The sequence below is a fragment of the Schistocerca nitens genome, chromosome 7, assembly GCF_023898315.1.
Source record: "Schistocerca nitens isolate TAMUIC-IGC-003100 chromosome 7, iqSchNite1.1, whole genome shotgun sequence".
NCBI classification, from domain to species: Eukaryota; Metazoa; Arthropoda; class Insecta; order Orthoptera; family Acrididae; genus Schistocerca; species Schistocerca nitens.
The window spans coordinates 389577916-389598220 of NC_064620.1; the positions used below are offsets into that span (position 1 = coordinate 389577916).

General features: G+C 45.7%; 1 protein-coding gene across 3 annotated transcripts in view; it reads left to right on the top strand.

The window, feature by feature from the left end:
- The window catches only part of LOC126194711 (uncharacterized), a 965948-nt gene that overhangs the window by 674665 nt on the left and 270978 nt on the right, over positions 1-20305 (top strand). For all 3 annotated transcript variants that reach the window (XM_049932947.1, XM_049932949.1, XM_049932948.1), the window contains one exon: positions 1778-2511. In XM_049932947.1, coding sequence (XP_049788904.1) covers positions 2154-2511 — 358 coding nt within the window. In that variant the 5' untranslated portion in view covers positions 1778-2153. The remainder of the gene's footprint in view (positions 1-1777; positions 2512-20305) is intronic.

A 20305-nucleotide genomic window follows, 5' to 3' on the forward strand; every position in this document is an offset into this window, starting at 1 on the left:
GTTAGTTTCAGTCAAAGAGTTTGTAACAAGATCCTGATTTCATTTGCTACTTTAACGAAACTTCAGTACTTTCTCACAATCCAATACCATTGTTCACTTCCTATGTCGGTAAATTGCTGACAGTCTATTACGTTGGTGCAAAGTTCAGTCTTCCCTGTATGATAATCAATTTAAGACAAGTTCGGATCTTTTCCTCTCTTGGCTTTACGTAATGATGTACTCAAGGTTGTTGATCTACCTATTTCAAATTTAATGATTCCCAGCAGATCGCAAATTTCCAAAAATGCACAAAAACAATCTCGTCGTGCCTACGTACAAGAGCATGCGTTGAGATACGACCTCATCCAGCAAGCGCTAGCAGCACATTAACAATGTATTAACTTCTGTATTATTTTGGGGCTTTTATTAGGCTTTGGGTACTATATTTTCAATTTTGCTTCCAAAGGAAGTGGTGTTACAACAGCCTTGCAGGATTCATGGTGGCAATTCCGTCCATTACTACTGCAGACATTAGTCGTGTCCCTGTCAACGTCGTGTTGAGGCACGTCTGCGTGCTCGCGGGGGCCCTACAAGGTATTAGGCAGATGTACCAGTTTCTTTCGCTCTTCAGTGTAGGTTCTTCAGTGTAGGTGTAAAGTTTCTTCTTCGCGAAGTGCTGCGTTATCAAAAAATAGATGTAGTCCGGGCAATCTGCTTTTTGTGAGTTACGCTACCTCAAGACGTGTATACACAGTTTCCAACAGTAATAAATAATTTGCTGTGTTAAACTTTCAACGTAAGATTATACCTTTTAATGAGTACATTATGAGAGCATTTTAAATTTTTAAATTTGGTCAATAACTATACGAAATACTGAAAATCGAATCTTTGTTGCCCATTGAAGCCATTAGATAGACAACCTGCAACCGGTACCGATTAATCGTTTCAGGCGTTTACTGACATAGATTCACTGAACTGTGTTCTTTCTCTTCGTTATAGGCCTGTAATGAGACACTGAACATGTCCTGGAATTTTGGAGAGCGAAGTTGATTATGTTTGAGTCCCTGAACTTTGATAATTGTCTGAAAATAAAAAATCAAAACTTTTCACTCGAGGGAAGACTTGAACCAAGGACCTTTCGTTCCGCAGCTGCTCACGCTAACCACGGGAGCACGGCGCTCCTGAGCTCACAGTATCCTTGATGTTGCCTATCTTGCGCATGGACTTCTCAGTTTGTATATTTTGCTTATTTTTTTCATAGTTCCACACAACGTCTTCCTGTTTTCTCGATTGATCTGTGTTCAGTTTTTTCAAGGCCTATCCACTGTGCCAACTTATAACTAAATCTGAGGGGGGTGCGATGGGGAGGTTCCCTTGTCAGATGTTAAGTCCCACAGTGCTTAGAGCCATTTGAACCATTTTGAACCATCTTCCCAGTATCGAGATATCTTAAGTGTAGACGTTTGACAGAAAGGTTTTGACACAGGCTGTATATAAAATCGTTCTACCAAAAAGCGACGGAAGAATCTATTGAAATCACATTTGTGGGCTACGCTGTGCCCGTCGCTGTCGAGCGACCGCGCTGTGCGCCTGATAGCACGTGCAGCGGCCAGCGCCTTCGTTCCGCGGTGGCGACATATCGTCACGCGCTGCGCTGCCTTGTCGGGAGCAGCGCGGCTCGCCCGCCGCATGCGGACGGCGGTCGTGAGCGCCGGCAGGAAGCCGCCGGCCATTGTGCGCCCGCTATGGCGTCGCTACGCCTCCTACATGACACTAAGCGCCTGCTTTCTTCCCGCAGGACACGACGCCGCCCGGCCTCATCCCGACACCGACAGCTGCGTGCAGCCGGAGGGACCGGAAGAGTGGAGACATTGCTACGCGTCTGCGTACTGTGGGAAATAAGTCTCGACTCTCTCCCCGCGAGAGGAAGTGTCGAGATGTGATTTCTCGAGGAGAGGGTGCAGTGCGTGGAGAATGAGATGGTCAGTCTGGCCGGGACTGGTGATCTGTCGGATACGGGCTTCGGAGTAGAGTGCGCGGCGTGCAGTCGCGAGAACGCTGCCGCTCGTCGGCCTGCCGGTGACCTATCGTGAACTGCCCCGTCGGCGAGGGTGACAGAAGTGCCGGTGCGGACAGAAATGTGTCTCTGAGGAGCGGAAGTGCAAGCCGGCAGGATGTCGTCGATCTCGGGGCGCAGCGGGCGCAGCTCGGGCTCGTCGGGCGGGCGGCGCTCGACGACGATGCCGACGTACACGCACCAGCACCCGGCGCCCGCGGCCGCGGCGGCGCGCATGCCGCTGTCGGCCAGCCTGGAGCTGCGCGCCAGCGAGCGCCTCACGCCGCGCCACTTCCTGGACAAGTACTCGCTGCCGCGCGTCGTGCGCGTCTCCTGGCTGCCCGGCCCGCAGCCGCAGCCGCTGCTGCTCTTCCGCCAGTACCGCAGCGCCAAGGTGCAGGCGCGCAGCCTCGCGGCCGCCGCCCGCGCGCCCAAGGTGCAGGGGCCCGCCCTCGTGCTGCCCGCCTCCTACACAGGTACGCCGCACTCTTCGTCTCTAAAAGCGTCAGTGTCATGTTGCCTCTGTAAAACATACTTTTCCTCTGTGAAGATCACCTGTGACCATCCGGTTATGAACAAGTAATCTGCAAGACAACACTGTGTTCATCACGCTGCGATGTGCCGGGGCTAGCACTGTATTTAACACTAAATTCTTCTAGAATCTTCATATGGAAATGATGCTCTAAGCCTCCCCCCCCCCCCCCCCGCCTTTTCTAACTCTGACTTTTGCTATTGCATATGGATTAAGAAGAAACGCGAACTGACTGAATCGACCCTGCAAGTGGAGTAGAAAAGAGTTTGGCACCGGCAATAATTTAATTTTGTAGAAATCAATTCTCATACAGGAAAGTTTCATTAAGGTAGTGACAAATGAAAGGGTTGGTTTACCGATCCACAGAATGAAAGTTCTGTCCAAAATAACAATTTGATGTATTATGACTAAACTCAAAATAATAAACAAAATTCATGAAACGTTTACAATACGTCAAATTGGATACTCAAATGTTATGAAGGTGAAGTTGTCCATAAACTAGATTGTGACATTTATGACCAAGTGGTATGTGGAGCCAATTCCTTGCAACTCGAATATTAAGAGAAACACCCGGGCAACCCAACATTAATTGCTGCTGCAGTATTGAGAACTCAGACAATGAACACCCAAGACAGAACCACGTTATAAAACACGGGAACAGGCGCCCTCTGCTGAGCTCTGATTGTCACATAGCAAAAATTCCTTAATTTGCCGGTGCTGCGGACATACATTACCAAGCTGTCTTCTCAACTGCAAGGACACGATCTGGCATACCGGAGGTGATGGCTGGTTGCTTCGACATCCCGTCGTGGTGATGATGATAATGCCGCGAGTATAGCCCAAAACAAATTATCATGGTCTGGTTGTTCCAGACTAAAGACTTCCTAGCAACACAAATACTCCTCTGAGGGAGACGAAGAAGGCTAGCTACACAATCACTGACGGTACAGTGAGTGATTTTAACAAGAGAAGTCACGCAGTAACTCCGATACAGTCAACTTTAGCCAAAACTCTTCAAGACGGTCAACATAGGCCGCTTGTAAGCAGAGCGCTCAATTGCCAACTGTACTCGGAAAGTTACGTTGAAGTCGAAACTTCAGCAACTTCGTTAAACAGTTACAATCAAATAAAAGTATATTAGACAGCCAACAGAAGGCAGGCTGTCCAGAGCAGCGAGAGCTCACTCTTGTAACCTACTCCGACCAAAAGGCGAGAACCGACTCCCCACCAGAGGACCCGTACAAACCGAACATTGAACAAACCGCCCCCACGACAGTGGCCGTGGTTAAAAGTTCCAATCAGCAACTCGAAAACCGGCGGAAAATTTCACTCTATTGCTGAAGCACTACCATTCCACCAATGGAGGTTCTTGGCGCCAGTTTCTGCGCCGATTTTGCTACGTCATGGAGCTGTGCCCTGAGCAAGCCAATCACAGTTACGATTTTGCAGAAAACGCGGGAATTTGCCCTCCATGACTGCCTGGAAACACAAGTCATTATTCGGGAGGACGACGGTTCAATCCCGTCTCCAACCATCCTGATTTAGGTTTTCAGTGATTTCCCTAAATCGTTTCAGGCAAATGCCGGGATGGTTCCTTTGAAAGGGCACGGCTGATTTCCTTCCCAATCCTTCCCTAACCCGAGCTTGCGCTCCATCTCTAATGACCTCGTTGTCGACGGGACGTTAAACACTAACCACCACCACCACCACTAGTCATTCCCACGCCTCGCTGGCAGCCTGCCAGAAAGTTTCTGCGAAGTAACGGAATCTCTAGCCCAGCCACTCCTTCCGGCCCCTGTGGGCGTGTTGCTCCCGCTCTTATGACAATGTCGGCATCTGGAAAGCATCCACTCGACTCCCTCACACCCATCGGCTTAACCCTTTCAAGCTCAGCAGAACCCACCTGTCACCGGACCACCCAGGTGACGAGAGACGCTGCGTGGGAAGTCTGCGTGTGAAGGAACAGCAACTTTTCACCACATGCAATTAGAGAGGAAAATTGAATTACTCAGAGTAAGATAGAAATATGAGAGGGGGCTCATGCCACCTCTCAACACACTTTACCAAATACGCTCTAAGAGGAAAAAAATATCCGAATGGGACGGAATCGGATGTTCTGTACATGTACAGTCAGACAAATGATCACAATTTCACAAAAATTGGATGATTTCACTTGAGAGGAAGAGTTTCACAAATCGAGCAACTCAATAACACGTTGGTTCTGTAAGATGGCAAGAACTATGCCCCTTACATGAGGTCATTAAAGATCAGCGAACTCACGTTGAGCAACTGCAGGGCTGAACAAAAATGACTGACAAGGCACAATGCATCTTGTAGAGAGTATAGTATGGACGTATTGGAATAGTTAATGTTGGGTGATGGTTTTAAAGTAATACACGCGACGTGAAAACTTTGTGGAAACGCGTCGATTTACTGGAGGCTAGTTTATCCCAGGGAAGTATTCAGAGTTGACCGCGGCCGGTTGGCGGCGCGTGGCTGGGGAGCGGCGAAGGGAAGCGACAATAGGCAGCTTAGGGCGGCTCAAACTCTTGGGAAAGTGGTAACAGGGCGCGGCCTCCAGCTGTCTTAAGATGCGTGACAGTGAGTGGGTGGTTGACCCCGTGACAGTGAGTGGGTGGTTGACCCCATGCTGGTGTACCGGGAAGCAGACAGAGAACTTGTACGCCTGTTGATAAATGTCCGTCGTCCCGTTTTCAGTGAATCGTGCGAGAAAGCCGTGCAAAGCTACGGTGGAGCGGTCAACAGAGGCCGAAATATGCTTGTTCGTGACTATAGCAACTTCATGCTGAATTCACGGTCCGCAGAGTCTGAAGTAAATCACGTGGAGACCGACAGAATGAAATACGCCAGCCTCTGATGGGAACGTAGGACCGAGCAATTTGAAGTACTCTCCTAGGAGTCAGAATTTCGGGAAAAATTTGTGTTTTATGCAGATGCTAACCTTGATGGGTGGCCTGGGAGGAGCTAAATAGCAGGAGTTGAGAGGAATGGAAATTTTGTGGGAATTTGTTCACTTCCCAGAGCAGGCATTTATCGGCGCTGGGAAACGACGCATAATTAACGCGACTTGCGCTGCAATTGGCGAAAGTGATTTTGCTGGAGGGGAAACCGAGGCGAAGAGCGGAGGCAGAAGTCTCCGTAGAGGTCTTCCATTCCCAGCTTGCCTAGAGTGCGGACGTGGCATTTTTTATTCAGCTTGCCTGAGAGAGAGTGAGCATCTCTGCAGTTTATGACTTAGCTAACGGAACGATTGAGCTTGGAGATAGAGTTTTCGTTCAGCTATGTACTGAGCAAGATAGCTAGGAGTGAATAGACGAGCGCAGCCTTGCAGCACCATGAGGCCGGCCGACGTCCGCAAACGACGCCACCCCACCACGCTGCATTCGGTGATATTGCGCCCGCTCCGGCTTGAGTTACCCCAGTGATTAATTTGTTGGATCACGCCGGCAAAGTTTCCAAGAGGGTTTCATGGGCCGTGTATTGTAGAATTGTTCTCGTACTTCGCATTAGGCCTGGGTCAGTCGATAGGAATTAATTTTGATTTATCGCGTTTTACTCCACGTAAACGAAATTTATTCCCACTACCAGTTAGGAGAGTCATGTAATGTGATGATTGAAGGTCGTGAGTTAAAATAAATTTGTGCTAATCAACTGCATCTGTTTTCAATCAAGTAGTTGAAATCCCAAGTCACTTTCTTAATTAATTTTATGTTCAGCATTTGCATCTGGTGTTCAATAGCTGAATATAACATCAATGTGCACCCCCTTTTAATTAAAAGGGATCAATTCTGAATCAATTAATGTCAACACTGCCACCGCGGTTCAATAAGGAGTCACAGGGCTTTATTACTTTCTTTGCGTTATCCGATATTGCGGCAGTTTTGCACTCTCTGTTGATCTGTTAGTCAATTAGCTGGGGTGAACACACGCCAAAACCAGATAAGTGACGGGAGGGGTATTACAGTTCACCTCTGACCCTTATGGAAGCACTTATTCGGCTGGCGTTGGATGATAGAGCTGTTGCATGTCCTCTTGAAGCAAACTCTGTCCTTCGGCCTGGAAACCCACAGAGTAAAATTTTTTTCAGTGATGAGGCCTGCTTTGAAGTGAAATCCGATGACCCACGAAGATGTGCCTAGAGACGCCTCGCACAGCAGTCGCATACAACCTGACTGTAGCCCGCCATACTGCCCGAAAACCAGGAGTGATAGCGACACCCTTAGAGCACAGCGGTACGCCGTTGATATTCTATGCTCCCTTTTGTTGCTCTTAATAGCAAGCCATCCTGGCCTTACAATCCAGTAAGGTAACAGCCGCCCACACACGGCGGAGTTTCTACTGCTTGTCTTCGAGCTTCCCAGACCTTATCTTGGCCAGCAGTGTATGGAACGTTATGGGCAGGGCCCCCAATCGTCTCAGGATTTTAACGGTCAACGCGCCAATTGACAGAATTCGGCGCGACATCCCCCGGAGGACATCCAAGAACGCTATCAATCATGTTAAGCTGAATAACTGTTAGCGTAATGGACAGAAGCGAACCAGAGCGCTATTGAACTGCTCGATCTGTGAAGTTGGTTCTCTTAAATAAATCATTTAATTTTTCTGAAATTTTAATCATTTGTTTAACTGAATATATACATCGTATCTACCGATTTCCGTTCCCTTGGCATAATTTCTTCGTGGTGCATCTTTTTTTGTATATATTGATGCTGTTAATAGTTACCTGAAGAAAATGTTTGAGTCTTTGAGAGCTTGGTGTCTTGAAGAATCCATGCCCAGAAACATCATTCACCCTCGTCATAGGGCGTCGAAATCATACAGGGTTATTTATTCATTAGTGGACATCGAGAAGACAACTGCATGAAAGCTACAAGACATACAGAAGTTTTCTTTGTATTACGGACTCTTTTTTTTTTTCGCTGTCGCTTTTATACAAGTACACCTCATTTTGTGAGTGTAATAAGTCTTATTAAGACCAAACGCAATTCGCTTTTTTATGTTGTATGGGTTCATTGCCAGCTTCCAATTTGTTTCGGTATTGCCGAATGCTTTCGTCTTTTGTTTTGATCTGGTGGTATCAAGAGCGTCTGCTATTGCTCTCTCTTTCTGTGTGTGTGTGTGTGTGTACATTTACGTGTGTGAAAAGACAAAGCGAATGTCTAAAATTTTGAATATGATAGGAGATTTATCTCCTTCCATAATTAAAAATAGCCGTCCACATAAGTAGTTCCAAAGATAGAAATCAGTTCATATGCAAAATTTTGAGTATTTTCAAACCTGCCAAGAAAATATTTATAAAATTCAGGTTCGCTAACTTCACTCAATTTTGTCTTCAAATCTGAAAAAAAAGAAATGGTTCAAATGGCTCTGAGCACTATGGGACTTAATTTCTGAGGTCATCAGTCCCCTAGAACATAGAACTACACCTAACTAACCTAAGGACACCACACACATCCATGCCCGAGGCAGGATTCGAACCTGCGACCGCAGCGGTCTCGCGGTTCTAGACTGTAGCGCCTAGAACCGCACGGCTCTTCAAATCTGAATCACATTGGATGTCATCTACGTCTGTTTCCATTTGAGTAGATACCGATTGTATATATAAATGCAAGAGAACAAAGAAAAGTTGTTTTTCAGTAACTTACAACCTGCAAAAGATTGATTCAAACTCATTTCTAAGGCTGAAGATTTTTTTTTTTTTTTTTTTTTTTTTTTTTTTTTTTGCACACTGCATGAGTGATGTTGTTCTATCTGAAGTATGATTGTTCATGTTGCTTGTTGGGAAGTTTCATTTTTCAATCGATTTCCCCATAAAACTAGCTTAAATTTGAGTGTTTTAACTCTGTGACACATATTTGTGATGATCTGTTTGTTTTCTTCCCCCCCTCCCCCCCCCCCCTGAAGTTTCCCTCTTACGCCCATTTGGTCTACCTACCAAAATATTCATTGCTAGTCGGATTTGCGCGTCTCCATGCAAGGTATCACGATATCTGCATGTCGTTATACTGGTTAGGCTGGCCGCACAAACAAGCTACGGTGTAGGCGTTCGTGATATAGACAGTTCACCCGTTCGGTAATGTCGCATCAAATTAGTTCACACTTGGAGGTAGGCAACCCAGTGAACAGAGTTCCAAAGCAAAGCTGGCAGCTGTCGTTGTGCCTTCCCAGGCAGCAGCAGCAACAATTTCAATGAATTACACACTTGTGCTCTTCTACACGTCTTGACATTTCCTGCACCATAAGCGGTACCCAGTGAGTGAAAACTTGTAGAGTTCCTCTGTCCTCTGATGTGTGTCATACTTCTGTACATGTTTTAGTTTTCATGCAGCATGCAGTCATCTTCTAAAACCCGAGATGTACTTAAGAATAAACTTGTAATGGTCAAAGCCCACAACTAGACCACCGTTATGGCGGGAAAGTTGAGTTCGTACACTGACGGACAGCAAGTGGAACTCCTCGCAATGGACATGACAACTTCTCCACGTGCCACACAACACTACAGAGACCGCCAAGCACACTAGTGGCAGAGGCGTCAGCGTTACAACCCACGCTTGCTGCTGAATGGGTGGGCTGATAGCAGGAGCTCTGCAGTGTCGATGGACTGCGTTCCCGGACATGGATTCCTATCCTCTGTTTGTTCGTGATACCATTCGCAACCCTCGAAGTCTGTTAGTGGTCTTCGGTTTCTCCCTGCGTGCATCGGGTGTACAATAATTAATAGTGGAAATTAACTCTGGTGCAAAGTATACGATGTGTTGTGTTGTGGTCTTCAGTCCAAAGGCTGGTTGGATGCAGGTATCCATGCTACTCTATCCTGTGCAAACTTCTTCATCTCTCAGCACTTTCTGCAACCTACATCCTTCTGAATCTGCTTAGTGTATACGATAGCAGAAACAAAAACGGAACGTTTGCAGGATGGTTTCGTACCCCATACAAGGGATGTCAGAAGGGTTGCCTAACCGTCAGGCGCGAGAACAGCCGCCAGGCCAGTTTGGTGTGGAAATTTCTGAAGATATATTTCTAACGAGCATGGGTGGCACCGAGGGTGTTGCCGAGTTGAAGGCATATTACTTATTACCTTTGCATTCCCGCGTGATTACGCCACTGGAAGGCGGGAAACAGGAGGGGTGAAAAGGCATAAATGCCCTTTGCTGCTTCAGTCACGTTCAAATTTCGTCGAACGGTCGCTAGTGGTTCCAACCAGCACGCGAGGGCGAAAGCTGCTGTTGCAGTGCAGTCCAAAGAGGTCCGATCACGTTCGTTGGGGATTTAGTCCCAACATGTCCTTAGAGAAGGGTTGAAACGTTCGAGGGTATCAGCAGTGTCAAAAGTTGCCTAAAAGATCTCGCCGTTGGTCATCGCACTGCTAACGGTTGTTTTCGACCACGAATTTACTGACTCCTTGTGAGGCTATCTTCTATTTAAAAATTCAGTTTACCATAGTCTACAGACATAAAAAGTAATTCCATTGTTTTAAGCTGCAACAGTACGTCCGAAATCTTGAGTGCAGAGACAGGCCGCTGGTCTATAATTTCCAGAAAAATCAAGTTGCCATTACAAAATCTACACATAAAAAATGGTCATTTCCTGCTGAATTTGATGTTTAGCAGAGATGGTTACAACGTATTTGTTGAAAGTATAAATCGAACAATTACTGAAGTTACTGAAGAATGGAATGTCAAAATGAACTTACATTCATTCTAAAATTTTAAACGGCGTAGTATTTCCTCATGGTAGTAAGAAAGACTTAAAACTATTGAATGTAGAAGATAGGAAACTTACTGCGGAATATTCGTTCATGAGAAACAAAAGAAAGATATTAATGGTTCCTGAAGTATATTTATTTTTAGGAAACGATCTAAAGCTGCTGTATAATGCACTAATTGTTTTGCAATATCCAAATTTATAATTTTTGTTGATATTCTAGGGCAATATTGGTCAGAAGTTGGATCGAAAAAGGCACCTGAGGTTTCAGGTAGTGTATCATTGTTGTATTCATTAAATGCTTTGGCTATGTACCCAGCATCAACGGTTTGAATTCAAAAATGGTTTCTGTAGGACTTCAGCTACCCTGCCACGCAGTACAAGACTTATTTGCATGGGTGTTCAGTCATATTAGTTAGTTAATTACGTGCTCCATAGGTTATCTGAACGATTCTTTTATCGAAATGTTGTGGAAGGAGTCAGTTCACAGGCTAAGTGTACTTGTTTAGTGAAAACATTAAAGCATACTTTATGTTTTAGACCTGCTCACTCACTGCACTTAAAAACAAAGTTTTTTTCTTCTCTTTTAGAGGATACCAATTTTTAAATAGAAATTTATCCGTGGAATAGGAGTTGTCCAGGAGAAATGATTTTAGATTAGATTAAAACTTGCTCTGTTATCTGTCAGATATTTTATGTTATTGTGCAAATGTTCAAAAATATTTGTTGCTGCCTGTTGAACTTCTTTCTGAGCCCCTGACAGCTTTAATAATGATTAATAAACGTCATTTTTCCCCACTGTTGTTCTCAAATTGTGACGGATTATTTACGATGAATTTCATAAGGTAATATATGTATTGCGAAGGGGCAGTTAATATGCTTATCTCTTTGAAGATGTACCTCCGTAACGGCTGTGGGTGAAAGCTACATATTGTTCTTACTGGTCGATTCTGTACCATCAATACTTTTCTTGTACTCATAGGTGGTAAGCTGCCCCTGGAAATACTCCATAAGATGTCATTGAGTAGAATATGACAAAAAGTGGTTGTTTTCATGACTAGCAATTAGACAAATTTCCAAGACTAGCAGTTATACAAAGAGCAAACATTGCTGTACTTAAATCTTTGAGAAATTCAGTAATGTGTGGGAATCAACGCCCCAAGGGAGGCGGTGGTCTCAATGACGCCGTCCGTGCCACCCCCTGAGGACTTCTCGTTTCGATTCTGAGCGTCTGTGTGTCTCAGATGTTTTCTTGGTCACCCATAAGAAAACCCCGTGATTTTAACGCTAGGTGTCGCGGTGCTGACCTCTTCGCAGAGACGTCAAAAGAAGGGGTTAAATGTGGCTAACAGCGCTGTGACACTTCTACAGAACTGCGCTGAACTTTGGTGCAAATGTTACATCATTAACCAACATTACACGCCACACTGACTTCTTAGCTTTAGCCTTTTTTTTCCCGTGTGCCGACACCTTGCTGTTTATGTCGTCGAGCCCGAGCGTGAAATCGCAGGGCGGCAGGCTTTTAAAATATTTGCAGTGGAAGGTCGTACCTTTGAACCAGATTTCAAACTTATGCGTCACACTAGGAGGCAATTACAGTGTTACGAAAAAGAGACCCCTTACTTCTGTTGTACAGTGATGGCGCCAGGTGAACAGATAAATTTACAAGATACCGTGCCAATGTGGTATGGCGTACATAGGTCAAACCACACGCACCATGAAAGAACGCTGCACTCAACATCAACGTTACACTCGCCTTTTGCAGCCAAGCAAGTCCGCTATTGCTGAACATTGTATTTCTACTGGACATTCAATGGAGTATGAGAAAACAATGATTTTGTCCACTGCAACGTCTTTCTGTTACTCAATTATTAAAGAATCCGTAGAAATACAACTGGCGGAAAATCTGTAAAACCATGACAGCGGCTACCAGCTGGACAGTGCATGGAATCCCATCATCTCCACTATTTGCTCAAATCGGACAGAGTGCGTCGACGGCCGTGGCAAACAGTAACGCAGAGGGCGACTGAGTTCCGCTATTCCACCAGCGAGGGTGCTGTCGGCGGGCAGTGTGGTTCATCTATCAAGTTTTAGACGCATGCGCAGAATAGTTACAGTACGCTATATATGGCGGAACGGAGGACGTTTTCGCTACCAGTGGCTCCTGAAAATCAATCCTTCCAAGACCCAGGCAATCATCGTAGATCGTACCACTCGCTCCTTCCGGCTCCTGGATTTCTCCCTTACCATCTGCGTCTGTCCTGTCCGCCTCACCCCCACCCTCACCTACCTTGGCCTCACCATTGACCGTCACCTCACCTGGATCCCTCATCTCCGCTCCATCCAATCCAAAGCCCACAACCGCCTCTGACTCCTCAAACTCCTCTCTGGCCGGCCATAGGGGTTGCACCCCTCTACCATCCTCCACACCTACAAATCCTTAATCCGTTCCCTCCTCCGTTATGCTAGTCCGCCTGGATATCTGCTCCTCCCCCCCCCCCCCCCCCCAAAATTCTATAAGTCCCTCCAGATCCTTGAGCGTGATGCACTCCGCCTCACCTTCTGTATACGCTTCCCGTCCCCCACGCAGATCCTCTATGACCTCATTCCTTTCCCCCATCTGCTCCTATTCCTCGAACATACCCGCATACTCTACACCTCCTGTCGCCTTGATCCCCCTCACCCCCTGGTTGCTCCTCTCCTCTCCCATCCCTGTCCCCTGGCACGCCTTCACTGTTGTGTCCCCCCTACCCTCCATCTCTACACCCTTCATCTCCTTTCCCAAGGTGGCTTCCATCAACTTTCCCTCCCGGATGATGCCCCCTCTCCCTCCGTTTATCCCTCCTATCCACTCTTATCCTCACACCCCTTCCTTTCCTCTGTCCTTTTCCGGGGCTCCCTCTCCCCCCTTTCCATCCTCTTTTTTCCCCACCTACCCTTTCTCTGACCCCCTTCTCTCCCCCGAGTCCTTTTGCATTTCCCTCCTCTGCCTTTTCCCATTCCCTCTCGCGTCTGCCCTGCCCCCCCCCCCCTTATGAGTCCTCTCCCTCCTTTGGTTCCCCCCCCCCCCCCTCATCTGCCCTTGGGTAGGGTGTGTCATCTTTGTGCAGACATTTTCGTGCAGTGTTTACAATGAGTGTTCAGTGTTGTGTGCCTTTTCGGAAGTGTTGCAAACGGACATCATACTGTCGCTGGGTGTGATTTTTATATCTCTTGCGAACAGAAACCAGACTGTCGCCATGTTTTTTAATTGTCTGTCTACTATGTTACCTGTCTGCTCCCTGTGTATTTTATTAGCATTGCCAACCCCTTGCTTTTTATGTTTTAACTTTCCCCAATTTTCCACCTTTTTACAATTTAAGTCACCGTTTTATCGCCTGCTTTTATTGTTTCTTATCTTCTTCTTACGTTTTAAAAAGGCTGTAGACTGCAGAGCAGCTTACTAAGCTGCTGCCAGCCCGCCTCCTTCGGGGGGAATCGAAATCCAATAGAGGAAAAAAAAAGTTTTCGCCAGTCTGCGACGGCTCACCTGAAGATGACTGGCAGGTGCCCAGTTGAAATATCGTGCGAAGTATTGAACGACGACCGGCTGCAAGCCCGAAATTTGTTTGAACAGTCAATTCGCCGGGAAAATTTTAAAATTCACAGCAGATAAATTAGCATCGAACGTCTTCAGTCCGAGCTTGTTCTTCGTCCGCAGTGACCTCGTCGTCGGCGGGTCGTTAAACCCTAATTCTTCTATCCAGATTTGAGTGCCATATGTTGGTCAGCACTGCAGTGGATCCCCGGCAGCAGGTGGTGGCCAGTACGGGTGGTTATGGTTATTGCCCGTTGCGGCCAGCCAGTGGGCAGGGCTGGCTGTCGCGCCCCCGCGCCGCCTCTCTCCCTCACACACACCTCCTCATTTCCATTCCACCGGCAGCTCGTATTTCAGACACTCAACTGTTGGCCGGCCCACGCCCCGCGGTCACGACGGGCGATAACTCTCGCCGCCGCGCCGTAGACAATGTAGCTGCGCCTAAAACGCCTAATAACTCCGCGGCCGGCGGCGCGGCCGTTCATTTTGGGTGGTTTTGGGACGATCGTGCCATCTGTTAGCCGACTGTGGAACCCACGCCGCCAGCTGCGCTCCGACGTTCCACCAAGGTCGCACAGACGGCACTTCATCTCCGCCGTACAAAAGGTATCCCAAAAATTGGCCAAATAATAGCCACCAGATCGCATAGCTGACAGTGATGGTAGGAAAAGAATGTGTGAACATTGACAAGTCACTTTTTTTCTATTACATTATACAGTGTGTTTCGAATAAGCTGGGCATCTTCAGTACTTCTAAAATGTTTTCGAGAATCGTGCTCTGACACAATGGCCATATGTCAAACAACTCACACTGAGGACCAAGGCCCGACCATACGATTAGGTTCCCAGCTATGTTAGTAAGATAACCTAGCACGTTGTCTTCGACGGCGAGTGTTCATCGGAGACAACGCAATCGTCAGGAGTGTCCCACGGAAGTGTGATAGGATCTCATTTATTCTTTACTTACATCAGTGATCTAACGGACAGGATAAGCAGCAATCTACGGCGCTGCTGCTGCTGCTGTGGTTCACGGGAAGGTATCGTCGTTGGTGACTGTAGCACTACACAAGACGACTTAGGCAAGATTATTAGTCGTTTTCATTAATGGCAGTTTGTTCTAAATGTAGAAAAATGTAAGTTAATGCGGATGTTTAGAAAGAACAATCCTGTAACTTTCGAATACAGCATTACTAGGGTGCAGCGTGGTACAGTCACATCGATTAAATATTTAGGTGTAAGAACTTTCAGCATTGCAGCGCGTCAGCGATCGTAAGTATTGAAATAATTCTGAAAAATCCACCTCGATTGCACAAACTACCTGGTGTTTACCTAGGTTTCAGCGTGGGTAACCACGCCTTCTTCAGAACAAATATAAAACAGCTTGCCTAAATAGGCATAGTCAAAGGCTAAAATCAACACCTACAGCGGCAAGGCCCCATAAAAATATGTACCAAGTCAATAATATAACTTATCTCAACGCTGTGTGTGCTGCCTCGCCCCAGCCAACGTACGATGGTCACAGGCTCTCCACCGCTGAAACCTAGGTAAACACCAGATAGTTTGTGCAATCGAGGCGGATTTTTCATAATTAATTAGGTGTAACATTGCAAAGCGATATGAAATGGAATGAACACGTCAGGTTGATAGCAGGGGAGGCGAATGCTCGACTCGTTTTATTGGGAAAATTTTGGGGAAGTGGAGCTCGTCCATAAAAGAGACTGCGTGGAGAACGCTACTGCGACCCAGTCTTGAGTATTGTTCGAGTGTTTGGGATCCGCACCAGCTAGGATTAAAGGAATACATCGTAGCAATTCTGTGGCTTGCTGCTAAACTTTTTACCAGTAGGTTCAATCAGCACGCATGGATTTCGGGGATGCTTCGTGAACTCGAATGGGAATTCCTGGAAGGAAGGTGACTCGCTTTTCGCAAAGCGCTATTGTGGAAATTTAGAAAACCAATCTTTGAAGACAACGGCAGAACGATTCTACTGCTGCTAACTTACGTTTCGCGTAATGACCATGAAGATAAGACGAGACAGATTCAGGCTTGTACAGAGGCTTTTTTTCTTGACTGTATTTTCAAGTGGAACCGGGAAGGGAATGACCAGCAGTGGCACGAGGTATCCTCCGCCATGCACTGTACGGTCCTGAGGAAGTTTGGCCGCCGAGTTGCAAGCGTTTCCAGTTGACGCCGTATTAGGCGACGTGTGTGGCGATTGTGATGGAATGATGATGAGGTCAACACAACACCCAGTTCCCGAACGGAGAAACTCTCCGACCCGGCTGGGCATGGAAACCGGGCTCACTGCATGGCAGAGGCGCTGACCAATCAGCTAATGGGGAGGTCACACGTATAACAGTTATCTAGGTACATATGGTCATGACTGGAATTTGTCCTGTAGCTAATATCGTATTTTTATCCCAGAAGATGTACGTTGTTTGACCGAAACCAGTAGTTTAATAAACTGATATACGGCCATTTTTACATTCAGGTATATGTACTAGTCGATTGATTCCGCTTGTAACTCATTGACGTTGTCGTAATGGTGTATTAATTTGCTGTGTTTGTGGAATACACAATTTTACATTTATGTACATTTAAAATAAGTTGCTATCTGCCACGTCATTAATATACAATACGAACAGCAGGGTTTCAACATACAGCGTGATCAAAAAGTCAGTATAAATTTGAAAACTTAATAAACCTCGGAATAACGTAGATAGAGAGGTAAAAATTGACACACATGCTTGGAATGACATGGGGTTTTATTAGGGAAAAAAACTAAGTTCACAAAATGTCCGACAGATGGCGCGTGATTCTGGTTTTGTAATCCCCAGCCTGGCTGCTGGAACGTACGATGTTTATGCAGGATGGCGCTCCACCCCATATTGCTAGACGCGTGAAAGATCTCTTGCGCGCGTCGTTTGGTGATGATCGTGTGCTCAGCCGCCACTTTCGTCATACTTGGCCTCCCAGGTCCGCAGACCTCACCCCGTGCGATTATTGGCTTTGGGGTTACCTGAAGTCGCAAGTATATCGTGATCGGCCGACATCTCTAGGGATGCTGAAAGACAACATCCGACGCCAATGCCTCACCATAACTCTGGACATGCTTTACAGTGCTGTTCACAACATTATTCCTCGACTACAGCTATTGTCGAGGAATGATGGTGGACATATTGAGCATTTCCTGTAAAGAACATCGTCTTTGCTTTGTCTTACTTTGTTATGCCAATTATTGCTATTCTAATCAGATGAAGCGCCATCTGTCGGACATTTTTTGAACTTTTGTATTTTTTTAGTTCTAATAAAACCCCATGTCATTCCAAGCATGTGTGTCAATTTGTACCTCTCTATCTACATTCTTCTGTGATTTATTCAGTTTTCAAATTTATACTGACTTTTTGATCACCCGGTACTTCCCTTGCGCACGCCTGAAGTTACTTCAGCTTCTGACGGTGTTGACGTTCCTCTTATAACCTTGTAAAAGGGATACATTGCGAAAAACAGTGCAGATAATAATGTTCTAGCACCGGATTTCGCCCCCTCTACCTGTCGTCTCCAGTTGTCCGGCGTCCTCTGCCACACATGACGTTCAGTACAATACAAAAATAGCGGCTCAAGTCGAAGGCCGCCTTCTGCCAAGGCTGCCTTGTCTGCTGTATTTTTAATCGAAGCAGCCCAAGAAATTTGAGCTTTTATTCATTGATTAATTATTTCGTAAAATTACAAGGCGCGGGACAGATTTGTTGCCTTGTTCCTGCGGTAACTTACTTCCTTTTTCTTGCGCTCTCATTACCAGGGACATGCCTCTGGGGCCGCGGGCCATCATTCTCTAGTGCTGCAGCTGTTCGCAGTTCTCCACAGGCTCGGTGTTTTATGCTTATACTTCTTCACGCTAAGCACGTGCGCTGCATCTTCGTTGCGGTTCCTCCACTTTCTGGTGGACGTCCTGCAAGGTTCGATTCGACTGAAAAATTTGAAACTAATTAAGAGGTTGAATCGAGTTAACTGGAAACTGTGTGTGTGTGTGTGTGTTTGTGTGACAAAACCTCTCGCTAGCAATGTGGCAGCAAGTACTTTTAAAGTCTGGGAAAGATCATCATTGTCCGTACACCGCGATCGCAGTGTAGACACTTTTATTGTCCCAAGATGACCCGCTTCAACAGCCTCATGCTGCCATCGTCTGATCTTATGGAACTAGTCAAAGCATATAAGACACTCCCCACGTATACGTGTCTTGAAAAAAATCCAGTTGATAAAACGCACGCAGTTGGTAAAATGCGCACAGTTGACAAAATCAACTGGATCTTTATCAAAACATGTACACATGGGGAATGCCTTTTATGCTTTGACTAGTTCTATAAGATCAGATGATGGCAGCATAAGACTGGTGAAGCTGGTCATCTCGGAACAATAAAAGTGTCTACACTGCGATCGCGGCGTACGAAGTGTGTTCATTACCAACCGTACCGGCCGCCCAACAGCACAGCACGTGTACCTTTTAAATTCCGACTACAGTGTCTGATTTAAACTCACCTTTGCTAACCTACTTTTAATTTATCTGAAACGCATATGACTGTCTGTAAATGAAATGGAAAATAAAGAATGGTTTTCAATAACACTCACAAAGGCTTTGTCAAGAAACAATCGTACACAATGGCTAACTGTTGCTTAATGAAAATATGCCCCGTTACAAAACGCATCCACTGAATTTATATGACATTTTGTAAATGAAAACTGTTTCTAATTTCGTCTCAAAATGTTCATTTAGGTCTTACTTTACAACGGATAACTTGCCTCTGCTCAGACTCACTGCAAGAATGATGAGGTGAAATAAATCCCCGCGCGGTAGTTTGCCTTTTTACCTTATTTTTCAGGCTGGTTTTTGTTTTTTAAACTTTTGTTCCTTTCCTGAAAATAAGGTTCACTGATCACGCAATAGTCCAAGGCGTGACAGTACAGGTTTTGCTAACTCTATTTCTTCATCTAATAATGGGGATAAACTTCGAGAAATATCTATAAATGAATAGGAAAGTACTCTGAAATTATATGTAATCCTTTTAATGACAGCAAAGAAACTGGAACGATCATGAAAGATAACCTTTTATAGCATTATCATTAATTGTAAAATTTTCTTTTACACACACAAATATTTAAGGTATGTAAAATTACCGTTTACTCTCCTAATGAAAAACTTTTAACTGACAATGGTGGGCGTAAACTCATTAGAATACTGAACACTTGACAGATAATGCATCCTGGATGCTAAAATGTAGATATTGTTAGACACAATGAAATTTTCACACTACAATACTTCGCAGTTAGCGCTTACAGCAAATGAATATTGACGCTTGTTACCTTCTGCCAAAAAAATCGTCTCTTTCAAATGGTTCAAATGGCTCTGAGCACTGTGGGACTTAACATCTGAGGTCATCAGTCCCCTAGAACTTAGAACTACTTAACCTTAACTAACCTAAGGACATCACAAACATCCATGCCCGAGGCAGGATTCGAACCTGCGACCGTAGCAGTCGCGCGTTTCCGGACTGAAGCGCCTAGAACCGCTTGGCCACAGCGGCCGGCCAATCGTCTCTCTATAAAATCATGTCAAAATCATTTTCTATCTCCAATCATATCAGGGAACATCTCTAATTTCCTTTCTGTGCGGCACTTCCGCCATGACGCAACATTCTCTCTCGCTCTCTGGCCGACAAGTGCTACTGGCTCTTTCTATCGTCCCTCTGCTAAATAATACAAACTCTGGTAGCCAAAGAATGGCACTCATGTGTTCAGGCACGCAAAGATGTTCGTAGTGGCAAACGTTCCACAACTGTGATTTCTTTTGATTTTTATATTCAAAGATACGCCAAGTGGCAAACATACCATTCAAACTGTGTTTTATCGTGATATTTATATTTTTTAGAATCATTTGTCCTAATATAGATACCTTTCAACTTTAATTATTCGTTATTACCCAAAATTGTAATAAGAAAGATTACAGGTCATCAGTTTTCGAAGTAGTCCTAATAATAATAATGTCGTGTGACGAGGGCCTCCCGTCGGGTAGACCGCTCGCCTGGTGCAAGTCTTTCGATTTGACGCCACTTCCGCGACTTTCGCGTCGATGGGGATGAAATGATGATGATTAGGACAACACAACACCCAGTCCCTGAGCGGAGAAAATCTCCGACCCAGCCGAGAATCGAACCCGGGCTCTTAGGATTGACAGTCTGTCGCGCTGACCACTTTTTTTTTTTTTAATCTCATTTTGCTCTATATTCGTCGAAGAATTTGTTCGTGGCGGACGTCCGATGACAGCCGTTCAGGTTCTTTGTTGATCCGTTCACTCAGTTTTTTATTACACAAGGTAGCTAACCCTCTGACCAAGCACGCTGAGCTACCGTGCCAGCACCCCTCAGCTACCGGGGGATGTA